The sequence below is a fragment of the Lepidochelys kempii genome, chromosome 26 (genome assembly GCF_965140265.1).
Source record: "Lepidochelys kempii isolate rLepKem1 chromosome 26, rLepKem1.hap2, whole genome shotgun sequence".
In the NCBI taxonomy this organism is placed as follows: Eukaryota; Metazoa; Chordata; order Testudines; family Cheloniidae; genus Lepidochelys; species Lepidochelys kempii.
The window spans coordinates 14255222-14277199 of record NC_133281.1 but is presented as its reverse complement, the minus strand read 5'-3'; the positions used below and the strand labels follow the sequence as shown (position 1 = coordinate 14277199).

At 51.7% G+C, this 21978-nt stretch overlaps 1 protein-coding gene across 1 annotated transcript in view; it reads left to right on the top strand.

The window, feature by feature from the left end:
* The first annotated feature begins 5147 nt into the window (after positions 1-5147).
* The window catches only part of NUDCD3 (NudC domain containing 3), a 61960-nt gene continuing 45129 nt past the window's right edge, over positions 5148-21978 (top strand). The window contains exons 1-2 of the mRNA XM_073324770.1: positions 5148-5538; positions 10772-11076. Coding sequence (XP_073180871.1) covers positions 5341-5538; positions 10772-11076 — 503 coding nt within the window. The 5' untranslated portion in view covers positions 5148-5340. The remainder of the gene's footprint in view (positions 5539-10771; positions 11077-21978) is intronic.

The window sequence follows — 21978 nt, the reverse complement described above, 5'->3', positions numbered from 1 at the left end:
GAGGCCTAAGCCTGTGTCTAGATCAGTGGTTTTCAAACTCTGGGTCAGGACCCCAAAGTGGGTCGTGACTTTTTTTATGGGGTTTCCAGGGCTGGCATTAGACTTGCTGGGGCCCACGGCCAAAGCCTGAGCCCCACCACCTGGGGTCAAAGCCCAAGGGCTGCAGCCTTGCAGGGGGGCTCAGACTTCAGCTTCAACCTTGGGTGGCAGGGCTCAGGTTACAGGGCCCTCCCCCGGGACTGAAGCTTTGGTCTCTTCTCCCTCCCTTCTCCCCCCCTTCCCCCGGGGTCATGTAGTAATCTCAATTGTCAGATGGTCACAGTGCAATGAAATTTGAGAACCCCCAGTGATCTAGGAAGCCACCATGCACACGCCTTCAGTGTAAGCGCATGGTATGTCTAGTGGTGACCATTAATGCTAGCAAAACGCTCAGTTTGTCTGAGCTACAACATGGTGGAAGTGACTACTGCCATGAACCAAAGTAGCCCATAAACTCATCTGCAGGGAGCTTTAGGGAGGGGACAGGGACCATGTTTGGTTTGTGTTTATATCCTGTTGGCACTAATTGCTTGAATTCTCACCAGGCACAATAAACATCTACATCAAGTTGGCAGATGCCCCTGAGTGGCACAGAATCTGGTCTGCTGAGGGGCAGCAGGGCACAGACTGGCATCAAGTAGGCGTGGAGGCCTCAGAGTCACAGAAGCTGCAGGTGAGAGTCCCTTTGGGTTGGTCTTAAGTCTCAGCTATTCTATTTCCCCCTCTCTGGGTGAGGAGGGAGGAAACAGTGTGCTGGTGATCAGGAGGCTCTTCAGGATGATGCTTGGTAGCTTTAAGGGGGTAAGGCTGTGTCCAGAGTAGACTTGGAGATGGGGAACAGTTCTCTCCATAGAGCCTTCCCCTTCCCACCTGTGTGCATTATCTATGAATCCCCAGCAGAGAAGGCTGCAGGAACTAGGTATGTGCCATAAACTGTAACACTTCCTGCTGTTGGCACTCATGGAGCCCAACTCAAAGCCACAATCTAGTGAAATCTCTCTCCTCCTGCAGGTTATGGTGGAAGGCGTCATTGGCCCAGATGCAGGGAGTGATGTTGGCATTGATGACCTGTCTGTCTGTGTGGCAGAGTGTCAGGGAGGCTGTGACAAGCTGATTGCTTTATACAAAAAGTGAAATGAGCAACAAACTAAATAAAGGTTTTAAAGTGCAAAATGGTCCAGAGTCTTCCATGGGATTGGACTGATCAAACCCTGATCAACTTGAGCAGATGTCCCACAGGCCAGCACCCTGGGATGCTTGAGTATCTGACAGCTGGGTTGGTGGCCCTTGGAGGAAGGACAGCTGGGCTCTTAGACCAGGGGAGGTGGCTGTATCTCCTCCACCCTTGGGGAAGCACTGTAGGGGCTGGACTCTTTGCTGGCATAGGGAGCAATTAGACCTGGTTCAGCTCTTTCCATTTAACCCTTTTCACAAAAAGGGCCTTTTCAAACACTACAGCCTTTCTCTTGCTAAAAACTTTTCCATTTTCAAAGGGGTGGGTGAAAATCCACACACTACTACCAAAAGTGCCTTGGTTCTACTCAAACTGAACTTTGAGGGAACTTCCCAGGGGGAGACTATAACTGGCCTCTTGACAAGCTCTAGAGCTGTCTCTGAGAGCATGGGCCATGGGCAGCTAGCCTAGCTTCAGGACAATAATGTTGGAGTAGGACCTGCCAGAGTCTTGTCTCTGCACAGAGCAGTGAAATGGCAAATATGCCCACCCCCTGCAGGCACAGCTCGCATCTCTCCGCCATTGTTCAAGTTTGGTACTTTGTTTTGCCACTGTTCAAGGTACCAGACTTGAGCTCTGGCTGTTTAATTGCAGTGTAGATATTTGGGCTTGAGCAGGAGGGTTCTAGGGCTCAGGCTCCAGCCCACACCTGAACAATCTACACCACAATTAAACAGCCCATAAGCCTGAGTCAGTTGATGGGTCAGCTATGGGTTTAAGTGCAATATAGACATACCCAGTGTAAAAACCACTGGCTTAACTCAGAATTTTGTTAGACTTGTAAACCAGAGGTTCCCAAACTTGGAGTCAGGACCCCTCAGGGGGTTGAGGTTATTACATGAGGGGTTGTGACTGTCAACCTCCACACCAAATCCTGCTTTGCCTCCAGCATTTATAATGGTGTTAAATATATAAGTGTTTTTTTAATTTGAGGGAGGGCCTCACTCAGAGGTTTGCTATGTGAAAGGGTCACCAGTGTAAAGTTTGAGCCACTGTTGTAAACATACTTATTGACCAATTTCTGATCTTGCACACACCAGTGTAAAACTGGAATAAATTTATTCCAGTTTTACACTAGGATAAGTCAGGTGAGAATCTGGCTCACTTTCTTCCCCAGTAGTATTGAGGAAACTCTAATGGGACTCTGACAGGTGCAGTAACATGCATCCTGCACCAAGGGGGGATAGGTTTGTAGTCCCTCCGCTTCCTCTGGCACCTGCCAAGGTTTCCTTTATCTCAGTGGCACAGGTATAGCAGGCTCCCTTACAAGGTCAGATCTCTCCATGCAGGAGATGGGGAAGCTCCCTAAAAGTGGGGGAGGGCACACTGGTGCCCAAACTGTGGCCCTCCCCAACACCACCTCTTCCCCTCTGAGGCCCTGCCCCTGCTTACTCCTCTCCCTCCCCTCATCACTTGCCCTTACAGCCAGTAAAGAGGGAGGGCATAGCCCTCCCGCTTCTAAAAGCGATAGGGGCATGGCCTTCTAGCCCCCTCTGTTCTGGCACTCCTGTTTCAGGGCCCATGTCCACAAAGACAAAAATGTTCAAAAAAAGGTGCCTTAAATCCATGAGAACAGCCAGGCTCAGTCAGAGCAGGGGTCCATCTATCCCAGTGTCTTGTCTTCCAACAGTGGCCAGTGCCAGATGCTTCAGAGGCAATTAACAGAACAGAATCCACCCCACTCATTTCTAGTCCCACCTTCTGGCAGTCAGAGGTTTAGGGACAACCAGAGCATGGGGTTGTATACCTGACCATCTTGTCTAATAGACATTGATGGACCTGTCCTCCATGAAAGTATCTAATTTTTTTTTTAAACCCAGTTATACTTTCAGCCTCCACAGTTTCCCCTGGCAACAAGTGCCACAGTTTGTCTGTGCATTATGTGAAGATGTATTTAGGCTTGTTTTAATCCTAAAGCAGGGAGCCCAACACCCAGGAACCTAAACCCTAGGGAGGGGAGCCCTACCCACAGGTAACCCTAACTCCCACAACTCACCATCCACTAGGAACCTGAAACCTAACTCCAAGTGTCCTACCCATAGGAACCCTAACCATGGGGTGGTGAGCTGTACCCAGAAGAGCCACCCCTTCCGCATATGAGCACCCCCACCAGGGGCAGGCAGAGATGTGCAAGCAGCCAGCCACTTCTAGGAGCCATGTAGGGCCACAGCATGCAGGCAACGGGCCTGCCTGAGCCCTGCTGCATCACCAGCTGGGACTCAGGGGCAGGTTGTCAGATTTGTCCTGCATTTTGGGGGCCTCCCTGTCATTGAGGACCCTGTGTCACTGCACAGGATCACAGTGTTGCCTCCATTATAGCTAAGCCAACTCCTCCTTGCCTTAACAGTCTGGGGGCAGCCTAGGAGGCTAGATAAAGCCAACGTGGTGGGGTCTTAGCAGGGTGCTGAGCAGAACGGCAGGGAAGGCCAGGGTAGGTGTGGCTGGGTGGGAACCAGCCCAGCTGTTGAGGTACCCCTAGGGAAGCTGCAGGAGGGAGATGTAGAGTGTGCAGAGACCCAGTGGAAAGAGGAAGGTCTTCTAGCTGAACAGTGTGGAATCCCCCATCGTTGGGGATTTTTGTTTGAGTTAACATTGAGATGAATGGGGAAGTTCCTATCTCTGTGTCCTGGGAAGAGCTGTGCTATGTAAAAAGAAGCCATTACTACTCCAGCCCTCCCTTTCACCATCAACCCCGCTGTCCACATAGGAGTAGAGCTCAAGCCTGGTTCTTGACTGTAGGGTTTCGTATAGCATGAGTAGTGTCCCCTAGGGCCCTGCCCTGCAGCAAGCCCAGCAGAATTTTGTGGGCAAATAAATCAAAAGGGGGAAACATGAAGTTTCAAAGGCATTTCCCAGCACCAAAGCCATTCTGAGTTCTCATTTCTATAGACCTTGTTTTGTTTGAGTCAACCCATCCAGGGACAGACGTGGTAGGAGACGTGTATCAGTGCTACTGTTTCAGGCTCTCTGCGGACTCGGGCACAGGCTGCCCCAGATTGGGGAGGGCTCTTGGCGGCAGACTAGTCTGGGATGAGTAATGACCCTTAGAGAATGAGAGTGAAGTTGGGAGGCAGGTGTGATTGGGGGGAACTGGGGGCACATAGGGCCAGCCCCCTCCCAACACCCCACCCCCAAACCCTCTGGTCCAGCCCCCCCAGGCCCTGCCCCCAACCCCCCCAGTCCAGCCCCTCCCAAAACCCTGCATCCAACACCCCCCGCAAACCCTCTGGTCCAGCCCCCCCATGCCCTGCCGCCAGCCCCCTCCCAACACCCCACCCCCAAACCCTCTGGTCCAGCCCCCCCAGCCCCTGCCCCCAACCCCCCCAGTCCAGCCCCTCCCAAAACCCTGCATCCAACATCCTCCGCAAACCCTCTGGTCCAGCCCCCCCCATGCCCTGCCGCCAGCCCCCTCCCAACACCCCCCCCAAACCCTCTGGTCCAGCCCCCCCCATGCCCTGCCGCCAGCCCCCTCCCAACACCCCCCCCAAACCCTCTGGTCCAGCCCCCCCCATGCCCTGCCGCCAGCCCCCTCCCAACACCCCCCCCAAACCCTCTGGTCCAGCCCCCCCATGCCCTGCCGCCAGCCCCCTCCCAACACCCCCCCAAACCCTCTGGTCCAGCCCCCCCCAGGCCAGCCCCTCACCATGCCCCGCCCCCACCCCCACGAGAGAGCGGCGGCAGCCCCGGACAGGGAATCGCGGGAACCCCGCCCCTCCCGCGCATCGAACCGTGACGCCGCCTCTCAAGATGGCGCCCAGATGCGTCACGCGCTGGGGCGGCGCTCTCTCGCTCGCCGTCGCCATCTCTATGGTCACCAGGCTTGTCTCTATGGCGACGGCCGCGGTTGCCGGCCGGAGCGTTTAGCGGGGCGGCACGAGCGGAAGTAGCCGCCGGGAGCCGTCCCGGCAGGGACCGGAAGTGCCTGGCGGGAGGAAGCTGGGTTGCCCTGGCAGCGGAGGAGCCTGGCCCTGAGGAGCCCTCCCCTCCCCCCTCGGCGCCCTAGAGACTCGGCGGGGCCCAGCCCGGCCCGGCCCAGGCCTCTCTGCTCCCCTCCCCCCCCCCCCGCCATGGACCCGGCTCCTGCCATGACCGACATGTACGACCAGGCGCTGCTGGGCATCCTGCAGCACGTGGGCAACGTCCGGGAGTTCCTCGGCGTCCTCTTCGGCTTCCTCTACCGCAAGACGGATTTCTACCGCCTCCTGGGGCGGCCCGACGACCGGCTGGGCTTCCCGCCCGGGGCGGCGCAGACCATGGCCCTCCAGGTAACCCGGGGCCCCAGGCCGGCCGGGGCGCTGCGGGGCGCAGCCGTGGTCCCGGGTTCCCGGCGGCCGGCCGGCCGGCGTCTCGAGCCTCCTGGCTGTCCGGGGAGCTGGTCGCTGACGTCTGCCCGAGTCTGCAGGCAGCCCGAGACGCGAGCTCGGGCAGATGCGAATTGGGCCATGCCTGGCAACAGGGCGGGGGGGGGCGAATGCTGAAACCGTCCGCTGACAGGATACGTGCTAAAGTTAACTGTTTCGCGGATCAGCCGGGCACAAAGATCCAGCCGAAGTCCTAAATGGCCTCCCGCCCCTTTGGAAGTGCCCCAGACCCAACCATCTCCATCCCAGCTGCCAGAACCTCCAGCTTCCCCGGGGCAACTTCACCAGCGCAGTTCTGCCCTGTTAGGCCAGGATTAACGCAAAGGGCGGGGACGGCTTTGCATTAATGGCTCTCTCGCACCAGCATCTGAGCACAGATCCTGGTCGGCTTCCCTCACAGAGTATAACCGTAGTTCATGACACTGCCATCCTGAGGTCTTGGAGCGGTGGACCAGGCCATCATCAGTTGCTCTCATGATGTATAGTGGTGGTTAGTGGCATTCTTACACCAGGGTCTGAGTGGGGCCAACTATGTTACATGAGTAGTTTGCACATGCCTGGTGACTCCCTAGCTAAGGGTAGAGTTACTCTTTTTATTTGTTTGGCAACCTTCTAGAAATGTTTGCCACTCCACAAGCAAATAAAGACCCAGGCCTCGCTCTGGGGAGCGTTCAGTCCGTGTGCCATGGCACAAGTGAACCCTATAAACACCCGAAGGGGATGGAGAGTGAAGGGAAGAGGGGAGGATGATTGTGAGGTTGATCAGTAAAGAGCTGATTGTGTAATTCCTTTGTTATTTGCAGGTTACGTTGCTCTCCTGTCATGTCTTAGAGGTTCCACATCAAAAATGATGTTTCGGGAGGAATTGGAATGAGGGGAGAAAGGTGTCGGGGCAAATATGTTTGGGGACAAGAGACGAAGGGAGGATCATGGTTGGTGCTGCTGTTGGAGCAGAGGGCACATGGAGGAGCACTTCAGAGATGTAGGCAAGGGCAGCATGATAGAAGAGGATAAGAAGTTTGAATGTGATGCACAGTACAGTGGGGAGCCAGTGGAATGACGCATGGTAGCTGACCTCCTCAGAGGAATGTCCATGAGAGAGGATATTGACAGCAATGTTTTGCACACACTGGAGGGGTTAAAGTTGGTGGTTAAAAATGCCTGACAGGGAGTGATTGCAGTAGTCAAGGCAAGAGGAGAAGTCTGAGTGATATTGACAGAGAGGAAGGGGGGAATTTGAGAGAGACTTTGGAGGGAAAAGCGTGTGGATTTGACCATAGCTTGGCAGAGAGGGAGGTGTCGAAGACTTCTCCTCCAGGTTTCAGTGTTTGCTTTCTATTTCTAAGCCTTGCTTTTCACTCGGAGCTTCTCAGCCCTCTCATTTTGTGTTGAAACGCACCCTGCTTGGCCTCAGCCTTTTGGATCTGGGAGAAGGTTTTCTTTGGAATGCTTAAAACTCAAAAATGGCTCGATGGGGGAAGACCTGGTTGTTTTTTACAGTCTAGTTTGTTTTATCCTCAAAAACTGGTAGCTTACATTTTTAAATATCAATTTTGCTGCATACATAGTCAATCAGGAGTCAATATTTACCAGTTGGTTTGAAAGGTTTGTTATTTATACAGCATTACAGAGGTGTGCTTGATGTCTTAGAAATCAGTAGTCTGTAAAAGTTCCCTCACCCAAGGCTATTCCGTTCTAAGTAAGATGGAAAGGAGTGTTGTCTAGTGGGTGGAGCAGAGGGATAGAGGTCAAGAGATTTGGAACTGTATTCTTGGCTCTGTCAGTGACTTGCTTTGTGATCTTGAACAAGTTGATTCCCTCCCCCGTGTAAAATAGGATCTTAATTATCTACCTTACAGGCACGTTGTGTGTCTCCGTGCATGTTTGCAAAGGATTCTGCGACTCAAAAAAGGACCTAGAGAAGAGTCAGATATTAAGTATTTCTTATCATAATGAAGTTTTAAGGAACTGGAAATTGCCTGCTACACGCGTGCATTCATTTTCAATTAACAATTTAATGCTGAGTACTGTATAGTGTTCCAGTGAGGTGCAGGGCAAGCGTGCCTTATCTGGAAGAGCACGTTTGAAGTAAACACAGCCCCATTTAGTATGGTGTTTATGTGAAGGCATAAATGCGCTATGCTGGCACAGACCCTAATTTAAAATACCCAGGCTGCAAAGTGGCCAAGTTAGCGATGCTGTGGAAAGTTTGAAATCACCTTGCTTTAGAGAAAGCTCTCTCTACTTGGAGCTGGGTACTCCAGAGCTGCAGTCCTGGAGACCCCATCCCTCTCTGACCTTAGGCAAGCAGCATGGAAGTGACCTGCAGAGAGGAGCAGAGAACTGGCATGAGAGTTTTCTCATCCCCCAGTGGAACGGACAGGATGTTGTTTTCAAGGAGAGCATTCATTCCAAGTGTTTTGCAGGAGTCTACATTAAATTGGTGTAGACAAAAATAGAGGCAAACTAAAGAGTTTTAAACAGTCTGAGTAACAATCCCTTTCCCTCTCAGTTGCTTAGGTTACAAGTCTCTTGTGATGTTGTAATCTCATTAGTTCTCCAGGAAAACCAGGGAAGGCAATGTCTGATATTTCTAATGTTCAAAAAGACCATTAAAAAAACCAGGTAACTCCCCTTTTTGAGTAAATAGGTGGCTTTTCAGGGCTTCGTGAAGCATAAAGAAGCGGACAAAGCACATACCCACTGTTTCCTTTGCAGATCATGTTTCAATAAACAGGGACGTACTGAGGGGGAGGAGCCAAGGAGCATGAAGGGACCGCATAGGCAGTGGGCTTATACTAGGGTTGGTGATGGTGGGCTGCACAAGGAGGCCCTGTGACTGTAGCTCTGTGCTTCCCTGCCCAGCAGCAATAGTGAGTCAGAGCAACTCCCTCTCTGCCCTCCTAATGGGGCTGCCTCTCTCACCACAGCAAGTTTAGAGCGGCATCCCTGCTTTCCAGAAAATGAAGCAGAGCGCAGCTGCTGTTGCTTTTGATCTAGAACTGAGGTCTGCGGAGATCTAGGGTCCCAACATCCTGCATTGCAGCTTAACATTGCATTATGGGGACCGCTGCTTTGATGGCAGAAAGGGGACAAAATCCTCAGTCCAGGGCTTATGCGACCCCCATGTGCTGCCCCTGCCAAAAGAGACTGCTGGCTAGTAGCCAGAGATGGTAAGGGGAGTCATTCCAAGAATTCAGAGCTTCAGAGAAGCCCATCAACAATTGTAGCCAACTTCTGTAAGTTAGAGCTGACCTTGGGGTTGTTCTAACTCATGTTAGGGGCTGTGCTGTCCTCAGGGGCAGCCCAGAATCCTGTGCGTGCAAAGGTGATATAAAGCCCCCTTTGCCTTCCCCATGCTTGTGCTGCGCGACCCAAGGTGCGTGCAGGATATGGTCCTTGGACTTGTAGCCTGTGAGCCCCAAAGGTGAGGGTGCCTGTAGACCCCGTTAGAGAACTCTGCAGCCTGTACTAGCAATTAGGTAGATAAGTTGCTATGCACAAGGAACAGCCAGATGATGTGACAGACCAGTAAGTGTTACGGCCTGTTGAGGAGAGAATGTGAATCTTCTAAATGAGAAACTGTGTCCTGGTTCCCCCCGAGGAGTAGCTCAGGTCTAATGACTGTGTGAGAACAAACCACTGCACAGTAGCCTAAATCTTGATTTCCCCAGAGAGAGGCCATTCTGGGCTCCGGCTTCAGTCACTTCCAGGACATGCTGTTTCTTTCCACTAGCCACGGGCATTCAGAGCCGAGACACTGCTCCCAATGATACTGTGCTGCAGAGCAGTTCAGAGGTGCCACCCTCCCTTCTCAGCTCAGGATTTTGGGTCCTGTCCTGATTTAAAGGGCACGGTCTGAGCCTTGTCTCTGAATGCTCTGCCTTGGGCTGGTTTGTGTTTCATGACTGAAATGCAGCTGGCCGGGTGGGTCTCTATGAATAGCACATGTGAATCATTCCCTGGGATTCTTTGGGAGCGGCAGTGCCTGGTTTCAGGCTGTGGCTGCACTAATGTGCTCTTTGCCCTAACGCTTCTCCAGAGGAGCTGCTGGTGGCAATGTCTCTCCTTTCGAGAGAGCTCTGCCCTTCGGACTGAGCCCGCCTGTAGCCTGGCTTCTCTGTCCAGTGTCTATTCCCAGAACTGCTGACTCCTCTAGAACTGTTGCTGTGTTTCTTTCGTCAGCTTTCTGCTAGCTTGATCAGGCAGCAGGTACGGATTTAAAAACAAAAGCCCAGTGAACGTGTGAACTGGGGAGTTTGGAGGGGAGGACCCAGTGTGGGGTTAGGGTTGGGGTGAGGTGATGCAATTGGAGAAGTAGCCAAGACCAAGTGGGTCGGGGAGTGGCAAGATTGCACCTGAAGACGAACGAAGCAGGTTGGAAGCTGCTGGCTTATCTAATCGTCCCTCCTTAGGCCTCTCTTCTGATCTGCCACTCCCCCAGTGGCCTCCCATTCTGTTTTACACACACACAAAGCAAACCCAACCTATTTCTATTTTAGATTAAAAAAAGAGAACCAATGTAATGTGAGAGAGAGAGAGAGCACGGTGTATGTGTCTCAGGGTAACTTGAGCCACAGTGAGCTGCCTCAGAGCAATGACCCCACTGGAGGTTTCCTACTTAGGTACAGTCTGCAGAAATGGAAGATGACAGGTTTCAGAGTAACAGCCGTGTTAGTCTGTATTCGCAAAAAGAAAAGGAGGACTTGTGGCACCTTAGAGACTAACCAATTTATTTGAGCATGAGCTTTCGTGAGCTACAGCTCACTTCATCGATGAAGTGAGCTGTAGCTCACGAAAGCTCATGCTCAAATAAATTGGTTAGTCTCTAAGGTGCCACAAGTCCTCCTTTTCTTTTTGAGAAATGGAAGAATACATTTGCTTATTTCTGTGTCACCTAAAGAATCTGTCAGCTCTCACTGCTCTAGGCAGGCATGCTTTCTGTCACCTGCCTTTGAGAGCAGTTTCCTGTTAGAAGCAGTGCTATACTGAACTAGTGTCTCTTTTCCAATCTCGGTTCCTCTAGTGTCAAGGTGGAAACCCTGCACCACGTCTGCTTCTGAGATACACGCATATTAGCTGTGGATTGATGGCTTGGCTACCTGCTTGTTTGCTTGATTGGCTTTGTCTCTTTCAGGCATTCAAGAACTTTGAACACCTGGCCCGTCAGGATGACGAGGAGAGGCGGCGGGAGCTTGTGGAGAAGATGAGGAAAAGGGAGGAGGAAGCGGCAGCGGAGAGGACAAAAGTGCCTGCTGTGGCTCAGGAAATTGAGATCCGCTCGGCAGCAGAGCCCGTCCCTGACCCGGATGATGGGGCAGCCGCCAGGCCTCAAGAGCCCACTGCAGCGGAGGAGACAGCTGAAGCAGTGGACAGTTCTGCAGCCTCAGAGCCACCAGGAGCAGCTGCCCCAGTGGAGTCCCAGCCATCAGCATTGCCCAAGTAAGGGTTTCTTGTTACGGTACTTCCCTTGTGTTCGTTGTAAGCCTAAGTAGCTCATTCTGAATAGAGTCTAGTCCTCGGTCCTAGCTCACGAGGTGACGGGGTGGTGGGAAGGCTGCACTTCTCCAGGGTGGTGTTTAGATTCTTCCCAACAGAGAGAACACTGTGTTGTGTGGGCACAGGGCAGCCCCAGTCTTGTCAGGCCCATCCGTCAGAGGAGGTGATGTGGATTCACAGAAGCATGGTAGAAGCCTTCAGATTTGGTTTCCTGTGCTCCTTTCTGGGCACTTCAGTCTGTCTGCTCTCTTCTCTCCTCTAAGCGGAGGATGTAGTCTGTTAGCACATCCCTCTTCACAGCACTGCAGTACAATTGTTTGCTTAGCCAGGTCGCTAGGCCTTCCTCCCCGGTGGTCACGTCACACACAGTCGAGACAAGGCCACAAAGCATCTTTTCTCTCAGTATGGGATGTGGGGCTGTTTGTGCATCTCCGCAGACTCTACTACTTGACTGTGTTTCAGTGCATTCGGGGAAAATCTGGGCAGCTAACCCATAATGCCTTGGGAGGTTAGGTGCCCAAGTCCCTCAGTCCACTTTGAGCACTGGGATTTTTCAGCGGCCCTGCACCAAGAGTAGACACACATGGGGCAGTGCACTCTGGGAGGTTACCACACAGACAGCTGGGAGCAGGGCGGACCAGCCAAACTGGTTATGCAAGCGCAGTTAGGGTCTAACTACACAGCAAAACAAATTACCTTGTCCCAGCCTGGGCTGCAGGCTTGGGTACACACTAGCTGATTAATCAAGCCATATATAAAGCTGATTGTTTCACTCCTTGGTATGAGCTGTAATGTCAATGGAACCAGAAGATCAAGTTGTTTTCTTTTGTTCCTTGGGGTTTCTCACTCCCCTGTGGAAGATCTCCCTGGCTCAGGCCAAGGCCAGCGCATACATTCCAGAGCAAAGCTGGAATCTCCATTTTTGAACTGGCCAGTTTTTAAAGCCTCTGTACGGATGTCTGTTACCCCTGTGTGAGTGAGGAGCATTCTGCTGGCCTGCGCTCTCCTAAAACAATGGCAAATGACTCTTTGCAAGGCTAAGTCAAAATGTCTCCTCTTTCCGAGAGTGATTTTGTGGGGAGGAGCTGTGCCTATTTCAGCTGGGCTCTGCTCCAGGTCATGCCCACCTGTCACTCTGGAGGAGCTGTTCTAGAATGTTGAGTGATCTAGAAGCACAGCTACTGCTGGGAATATATCAGGGCAGGTTCTTTGGATAGCTGGCTGCCCTGCCCAGCCTGTACAAACCACAAAGACTAGGGGATGTGAGGATGGCAGAGAGGGATTGGATGGTCCAGGGGACAGGTGATGGCATACAAAGCATTTTGCCTCCAGATCATCCATTCAAATCTAGAGCAGATTAACGAGTGAAAGCGTTACCAGCTGGTGGCTCTTTAACTGCCTTTGTGAAGTGAAATTCAGTGTGATATGAAGTGGGCACCTGTCCATTAATTAACAGGGCCTGTGTGGTCCCCTTTATTGACATGCTCCTAAGAGAGGGCAAGGATTTAATGGGCCACAGCGATTCTTGGCAATGTCAGGCTGGTTAGGCGGGGGCAGTTTGTCCCTGTGATAGGAGCTCTCAGTCTCCGCTATCCGTTTAGTACCTTTCAGCAGCACTAAATTAACTGTAAATAGCAAAGAAGTGTTAATAAGACACCAGGCTAGTGAAGTATTAAGGGCCACACATGAGTCTCTCTGGGCAAATAGTTCCGTTTGATCCTCAGGGATGGGGATGCTCCTTGTTTCTCTCTGAGGAGACTGCCAGAAGAATGGAAGAAAAGGATTACCATAACTCTGCGTTTTTGGCTGTTATAGTGGTGTGTGTGTCTGATCCTTAGTGTACCTTTCCTGTGGTTTGAGAGAGCTGCTGTATGTGTGGTGGATCCAGAACGTATAGCCTTCCCTGCTCCTCCCGTTACCTTATAGTGTGTCTATTAAAACATTGTTATTGGGGTGGGAGACAAATGTCCAGCTCTGCATATCATGACCTTCTACCCCATGCCCCCAACCCAGAGCACACAGACTGTTTCATTCCTATGAGTCTGGGGGTGCTAAGCGGTCAGGGCTTAGCAGGCTGGGATCTTTTTCAATCCCCTGGCATCCCTCAAGAGCAGAGCCACCACCCAAAGGCAGGCCAAGGGTAGTGTGGCACTGCCAGGACTCCCAGAGATGGGGAAAGATGGCTTTCCCCCCTTGACTGTGCTTTTTCTGCCCAAGCAACAGTGTGTGTTTGGCAGGACCATCCCCACATCAGCAGATCAGAATGTTGCAGGCAAAGGATTATGGGAAGTCCTTGCGTCATTGTCTCCGAACGCTATCTCTCTGACAGAGAAAAGGCTACGTAAGCATGAAAAGTGAAGGGCCTTGCATTGCAGTAAAGTCTCTCTCACTCCCTCCCATTCCCCCCGCCCATGCTTATTGCAGTTTGCAAAGCTGCTGTACGTGTGCTGACAGCAGTGGAGAGGAAGATTCTCCAGCACAGGGAGCTGTGTTGACTTTATCCCCTTCCAGCGTGCCACGGTTTTGCAGCAGGGCTGGCATGCCTGCAGCGAGGGAACAAGCTGAAAGGGCTGGTTGTGTTGGTGAATGCCTGGAGTGGCTTTCCTCTTAAGAGCGCTACAAGTAGGTCTCCAGAGCCTTTTGGTGCTTCAGAATAGGGCAGCTGGAAGAGTGTGTCTTCGCCAGCACAATCTAACTAGCTTGCATGCTGAGTTTGTGCAGCAGCAAGTGAAAGGATGGGACAGAGCGATCCCTGGGAGCTGGAACCAAATGGCTGAGCGGATTGGTGACAGCCAGTGAGCCTTCCACCTCTAGATTTCCTGGGTACATGTGATGTATGTCAGTGATGAATGAGGCCAGTGAGAAAAGGCCATTGGAAAGAGAGAGGCTGATCAACTTGATTCTAGTGAGGAGTCCGACCCGAGACCTCTTTGATTCACATAAAAGAACCAGGTGGCCTGCCTCCTGGTGGCTAGGACAGAGGATGTGAAGCAGGAGTGCACCCTGAGGCTGCTGGGTTATTCCCATGTGGGACCAAATGCAGCAAGGATGGGAAGATTAGAAAGGAACAAGAGCTTCAGGGAAGGAGAAGGAGAACGAGAACGGAAGAAAAGAATGACTTTCTGCCAGGGCTGTAGTTGTCCTGTGCATAAAAGCTTCATTCTCCCAGACTGTCAGTCTGGCACCTTTCACTAGCATGAAATTTACAAGAAAACCCGTTAGTAATGGCAGATCCCTTGAGCTTCCCGTGCAGACCATGCAGCCGGGGCCCTCGCTAGCATGGCTAAAACCGACTTTTTTTCTAAAAATACACTTGAAAAATTAAATCTCAGTGTGCAAAAAAAGACCTGAATGCAAGCTACTAGCACGCAGGTTTAATTTCAGATTTATTGTGTTAATAGTCCGTGGGACTAAGGTTTGACTTTGTTCTCTTGCTATAAACACAATAGTTGCTGGGAGTAATGAGTACTTAAGGGTGGGCACTTAAGTCCCTATAAACAGAAGTTCTATGAACAAATGTCTGGACTGGGGAAAATAAGAAAGATGAATTAGAAGCGATACTAAGGGAAGGAGATTATGATGCGGTGGGCATAGGATGCATCTTGTTATGGATGTGTGTGAGCTGATGGGTGCAGTGTCTGTTGGAGATACAAAAAGAGCAGCTCCACACCTGCTTAGCTGAGAGGCTTGGAATGAGTGTGCTACAGCCGGGTTCTGTGAGCAACACTTGTTTCCAAGAGCAATTGAAGTTTTTGGCTTTAATTTCTCAAGCCCCATGGTGTGGGACCTCGGGGACAAACTCTCTCCCTGGGCAGCCTCATGAAGTCGAAGACCAGTCAGGTCTCTCTTTTTGAGCGCCTGATAAATTTGTGTTCAAGGGCTGGCCCTGGAGCTGCTGTCCCATATGGGACAGTCAGGTGTTTAAACAGTGTGGTTGAGCTAAGTATCCAGCAAACTGGCTGTGTTGTCTAGTGGGTGCTGTAGTTTCAGTCCCACTGGACCTGGGCTGAGCCTTCAGGATCTTCAGGGAACTCTACAGCAAAGCCAGTGAATTTCTCTACAGCTCCTGGCTGGTGTGAGGTCTGCATGGCTAGTGTTACTACAATGACGGAGCATGGTTAAGCTCAGAAGGGAACTGATCGTGTAGGGCTTCTCCAGGCTTGTATTTTTCCAGGCTAATTGTGGTGGGTATTGTCCTGTTTGTTAAAGAATGGCTCAAAGCGAAAAAAGCATGCAGAGAGATTGCTTCTTTCAGTATAGACTGCCCGCTCTGAGGAGCTACGCTGGGGGCGATTTCACCATATGGAAAAGTGTTGGCAGATAGGGCGTTGCAATATCTGCATCGGAAATTCTTTTAGTAGCCTGAATCTTCAAGTCCCCTGTGGTGTGTGGATCCAAGAAGAAGACGGCCTTGTCATGAGGACCTCATTCTGTCCCTGGTCCCTGTGATGGGCATCTATGGGCCACACTTGTTGGGAAAGGAATATTCAGCTGTCTGTAGGGAAGAGTACAAGTCCTCTCAAGAGGCTGGGCTGCCATTCTTCAGCCAGCTCTCACCCTAGAAAGCGAGGCTTTGCTGACCAACTTTGCTGCTGACGTTGCTGAGTGAGAAGGACTACTTCAGGGCAGTCACTAGGCAGCAGTGTCTCTACAGCCCCTCTGCCAGCTAGGCTGGTTCTCCTCCTCTTTCCATATCCGGCCCTGAGCCCATTGAATTCAGTGGTTTGGACCCTTTATTCATAACCCCTCCCCACCTCCTCTCACATTTATGCATGGCTGTGTCATTGCAGGGATCAGTAGAACTGGGTGGGGAGCCGCAGATTCACTGGATAAGGTCTCTCAGGCCCAAAGTCCTCCAGGGATGCCTGCTGCTCAGAGAATCAGCTCAGAACGGAGAGATTCTGCAGAATCTAAAGAGGGCTGTTTTGCTGAGCTGACTGTAGCTAGTGCTGTCTGCCCCTGGGTGGCGCTGCAGTCACCCAAAAGAATGTCAAGGGCTAGAACATGCATTCAGGGCACTTGGATAATGGCTATTAATAATTTAAAGAGCAGTTCCTTCTGCACAACCCCCCCCCGACAAAATTCAATGCCACCAGCCTGGTTAGTAAGAGCTTATGAATAATGCGCATCCCCAATAGCTAGCTGAATGCAAAACTGAGATAAAACAAAAATATTTTTCTCTCTTCTTAGGGGGGGAAAATAAGAAAAAAACAAACGTGTTAGTTCCCCAAACTTTAGTGCTGTGTAAATGTAGGGCATTTAGCATCCCAGCTGCATCAAGCCCCTGCAGCGGCTGGATGAGCTCCTGGGTTCCTGGGCTTGCATCCCGGCGCCTCTCGTAAACTGCCTCAGCATGGTCGTGGCTTTTACATGGCTGCAGCAGGTTTGGTTCCGCACTCTGGATAGCGCCGAATGGGTGCTTGCCAGGAACTCTGTAGACAAGAGGCTTGGGCCAGTCACTTCGTCTCTCTGGGCGTCAGTTCCAGTGGGGGTAATAGCTGGGCCCTTCCACACGGGTGTGTGAGTACGTATGTTAAAGATGGTGATGTTCAGATACTGTGGGAATGAGGGCCAGAAAAGTACCTTGAGAGACTCTGTCATGCCGAAGGCCTCTTCAGTGCAGCTCTTACCCACATACATATACCAGCCATTCCCAGCCCCATTGCAAGGCAGAAGTTTCCCCAGCACTTCTGTCTGTGTCTACTCGCCATTCCAGTTCACGGGGTATCTCGTGAGCACATCTCCCATCAGTTACGCTCTCCTAAATCTCAAGCCACTTGGTACTCCCACCTGCTCCTTTTCGGTTGAGTGTGGAATGACCGCATCTGAGGGAACATGGGCTTTGATCGCTCTCATGGAAATGAAGCACTTAGCTCTGCACTCCCCCTTGGCACTCCTTGCAGCAACAAGGTCGGTTAGCCTGGCTGCAGCCACCTCTCATTAATCAGGATCAGGCTCCCTTGTACCCCACGTCCTCACTTCACCGTGCTCTCATGCAGCAGTGGGCAGGGCCATGCCCTTAAGGGACAGGACCAGCACCATTTTAGGCTTAGTTAGTGCAGGTGACCGAGGGCACGTCCATCTCCCCAGCATGGGCTTGCTGATCCCTGGGGGACTTTGTCAGGCATATGGACGCTACCCCACCCATGATGAGGTGTCTCCAGCTTCTGTAGAATCATAGCAGGGGAAAGGACACTTAGTCTGCAGCCATGTGGCTTGCGCAGGGTGGTGAATTCCCCCCTCCCCCTTCTTTGCAAGCAGTTCCCATCTGCTCTGAGAAGCCGTTCTCTTCATCATTCATGCTGCTTGAGCTCAGCTCCTAATTTTGAGCATCTCCCTTCTCACCCAGCCCCCTTCTTGGATTTGGCTCTGCATACATTTGCCACATAGCATTCAAAATAGTGCCCGGCGTCCCACATGTGCTGCAGTACTGTCTGGCCTTTGAGTTCTATTTATGCTTCTTGACTCTGGCTCTCAGCTCTTCTCCAGGAGGCTGAACTTTCATACTGACCTAGTGCTTCATTGCTATGTGGTGAGCTAGCCGCTCTTGAGAAGAAGCTGCTTCCCAGTGTTTTCTAGGAATTAGTTAATTTCCAGAACCGCACAACTGTTTGGAAAGCCATAGAGAGCCGGCAATGTCCGGGGGATGAGTGAAGCGAATGTCCTTGGGAGTCTAAATGTGGTGCAGGATGGTGGGTGTCTCATCTTCCCTCTTCTGTATTCTCTCTCCGGATAGTTACACAAGAACGGCCACACTGGGTCAGACCAAAGGTCCATCTAGCCCAGTGTCCTGTCTTCTGACAGTGGCCAATGCCAGGTGCTCCTGAGGGAATGAACAGAACAGGGAATCATCAAGTGATCCATCCCCTGTCGCCCATTCCCAACTTCTGGCAAACAGAGGCTAGGGACACCTAGTTCCCCCTCCCACTGCCGGCTCCACACCCAGCACTTCCTCACTGGTGCCTGCAGAGGGGCAACGCCCAGGTGGGTTCTGGTCAGTTTTACGATGCTCTTGCTGAGACAGGAAATTGCTCTGTGCTGGAGCAACAGGCGCTGGGTCCTGCGAGCGTGGGAGAAGGAGCAGCAAGTGAATTTCCCTCCTGCTCCGAGCAGCAGCAGAGCCAGAGGCTCGCACCGGTTCTGTTCTCGCACAGAGCTTGGCACCTCTGGCCCAGCAGCCTTGTGTTAGTGCCGGGGGCTGTGCTGAATACTGGGAGCACTGCGAACGCCATTCTCGGTGGAGAAGGGAGAAGAAGGGGAGCTTGAGTGAGACACGTGCAGGAGGGACGGGTACACAGACAGTGGAGTGGGGTGATAGGTTACCAGCAGGCAGAACTCAGGGCTAAGCTTGCTGCATGGCAAATCTGGGAGCTCTAGAGAGCTGCTTGACTCCATCCCATTGCTCTCCGGTGGAGGGACGGAGCAGCATCTACCAGGCTCAGCCAAACAGATGGTCGCCACCCTACAGGATCTATGGGGGATGGAAAGACCCCTCTAAAGAGGAGAAGGTTAAAAGGAGGAGATAGAAGAAGCAGAAAGTGGTTGCTGGCTGTGACTGAAGTTCAGGGGGCAGGTGGCAGTCAAGGTCTTTCAGCTTCTGCTGCAGTAGCTTGTGGGATTTGGAGCCTAGTGAAGCTCAGAAGTCAAGCCCTGACTCCCCGCAGTTTGAAAGTATTGGGAGGTGGGGTCCACGCCTTCCTCCCCCTGGCAGACTGAGAGAACCCAGAACTGAGAGAACACAGCAAAGCTCTTCTCTGCTGCTTCCAGGGCAACCCTTGGCTCTGGCCCCGCTCTGACACGAGTCCAAGGGTAGCGAGTTAAATCCGGTTACATCCTGAGAGGTATGTGCTCTTGGGGAGGAGAGGGACGGGGGTGGTGGTGGCGGTGGCAGCCTGCATGGGCCCAGCAGGGAGAAATACCAGATTCCCACAGTGATGGTGGCAACAGCAGGGAGAGGTCCTGAGAAAAAGGATGACCAGGGCCTCTAACTACCAGTGACCAGGGCTCCTGCACTGGCTCAACCCAGGGTGACTCCAGCCCAGCTGCTGCCTCCTTCACAGGCAGCAGGGAGTACAAGAAGCCACGGCTCTCGGCGCTCTTCCTGCATTTAGCAGGACATGTGGCAAAGAAGGGAGCAAACCAGTCAGTTTGGAGCCGCCGAATCTCTGCACCTGTGTGACCCAATTCTCACTCGCTTCCTTTTCGTAGCTCACACGTGGCTGGAAACTTTCCAAGCCCCAGAATCAGAGCAGCAAAACAGACTCCTGGTGAGACTCCTAGCAGAAGCCGAGGGAGCAGTCACGGCACCTTACTGCTGGGGAAAGGTTTTCCAGATGCAGCCTGAGAACTCGTAATGCAGTGACATGTGAATGTCAACTGCAGGTCACTGATCCAGAGCAAACCAAAACCCTGGCCCAGGGAGTTCTGCAGCAACACATCTGTTTGCTTTAGAAAAGCCCTCAGAGCTATAGGGGAAACGAATGAAAGGATCTTAGAGATTTAGAAAAGAGCTAGACCATTAGGAGTCAATATTGTCGAATGGTTAGAACGGGGGACTCTTACGTTCTGTCTCAGCTCTCCCGCTAACTCACTTTGCATATGTTACACTGCCAGCTGACATGGACTCTTGGGTTAAGAGAGCAGCGATGACACAGCGACTTGGCTTTTAACTCAGGTAAGCAGCTCGAGTTCAAGCCCGTGAGGTAGCTTGGGGCTGAACTTGAGCTGCTAAAGTTGAAAGCCGAGTTGCTGTGTCTTCACTGCCGTTTTAACCCACGCCAGCTAACGCAGGCTAAGAACCCGCCTTTGTTTTTGCAGTGCAGACATAGCCCCTGTGACGTGGCGTAACTGCTGTATCTGTATCAACGTCTGTGAACCAGGGATAATGGTGTTGCCCCGCAAGTGAGGCTTAATCATTGACTGTTAGGAAGGGCTTGGAGACTCTTCACTGAAAGGCAAGGTAGTGCTTACTGTCCTCCAGCCAGCCAGGGCTGTGTCACACCCCAGCTCTTAGGCACAGCCCCAGCAGCGCTTGTGATGTACTCGGTAATGCCATTCTCAGGGCAGGTAAAGTTCACTGCTGTAACTTCCCAGTAACTAGGTGGGTAGGAACGGCGATGACCTACAAAATCACTCGTTGCTTTCCAACTCCCTGTCCCTAGCGAGAGGCGGAATAAAATTGAACTGAAACGTGTTAATGTGGTGAGCTCTCTCAAGAGTGAATGCTTCTATTTCCTGGAGGCATCGGCGTGAAATTAACTGTTTCCAGGGCATGATGGTTTCAGTCCTGTAGAGTTTCTATGAGAGTATAGAGTGCTTCAGCTCAGGAACAGCCTGGCCTGCCCGAAGCTGAACTGATTGTCACAAGTGCTTGCAAGATCAGCCGCTCTAGAAGGGAAAATTGACCCATGTGGAGAAGAACCTTTCTCCACTTCTCCCTGTGCTCTTAACAAGCGTTGGGGGTGCAACTACTTCACTACCACCCCAAGAGTACCAAGTGAAGTTCAAATGGCTGTCCCGAGTTGTTGCAAGGGGAGAGAAATGAAGGCAAGTTTTGCATTGACTCATTTAGGAGCGGGGTTGACCACAGCTCTTCACTATTAACTCATTTTAAAGGAGACTGGCAGTACAACAGTGCAAACAGACTGCTTCCCAGATTCCTGTGTTGAATGGCCCATTCTATTCGCTGTGGCATTGCACTGTACAGAAACCAGTTTCAGCTAATACTCATTAATTTCCCCCTCTGAAGTCGCTTTGGAATTTTGGATTCACTGATGACTCACAAATACCAGACCATTACGGTTACAATCAATGGTATATTTTGGTGGCTCCAGCCTGACCCCAAAAGATCAAGGGGCCGCAGTCAGTACTGCAGGGCAAAGTCTTTGTCTTGTTGCATTTTCTCTTTGCACTGTTCAGGCAGCAAGTCCCCCTGCTGGGCATAGCAGTGTCTCCCTGTGGTATAGGAGCACGCTATGCCAGCTGTCCTCCACCTTTCCTGTGGCCCCTGGTGCCTGGATCCTCTCTTCCCCCAGGCACCCGGTATACTGCAATGGGTGGAAAGAGGCCCTCTCCTGTGATGGTGAAGTTCTGCTCCTAGTAAAGGGTTTTTCAACGCGGATAAACACTTGTCTCTAAGACGAGATTCCACTCTGCCCTCTAGTCACCTGTGTGCCAGAGCTCTAGCTATGGCTCAGGGTGGCTTTGTAATTACGAGCCCTTCACAGCTGTTGTGAAATCATACTCAGGGCCCAATTTCCAAATGCTTTAATTGGGCATCCAAGCCACCGCTTGGTTGCTGACAGCATCACTGGTGTTTCAGTTCCCTCGTCCTGGCCTGTCACTAAGGGATTTGGGTGCCTGGCCTCAAAAATCAGGCCCTGAAACAATCAACCTCCACCCCCAAACCTATGAAATTTCTGTTGTTTCCCTTAACAAGCAAAAAATCCCTGGAGGCAGAAAGAAGAGGTGTACCTGATTTTAATAAAACATAAGTCTCCTTCTTAAAATATCGATGCTCATCAAAATAGAGAAATTGTGTGGAAAATCACCAAGCAGAATTCAGACTTGTTAATGCAATATTCAAGTGGCGCGGAAATTCAGACTAAGTCACCTTGTGTGTGGCTTAAGGGTTTACAGGTTTGAAAGGCCACGTTTCCTTGGAGTTGTAGGTTTAAACCCTGTCAGGAATTGCTTGGTCCTTCATCCTTCAAGGTAGCTAAAACTGAATCCAGTGCAGTTCACTATGTGGGGGTGTCTCAAAGGAGACCTTTAAAGCCCAAGTGTGTGTGAGCTCTGTGTGATCGATAAAGATCCCAGGGGACTTTTCCTAAAAGTAGCGTGTCC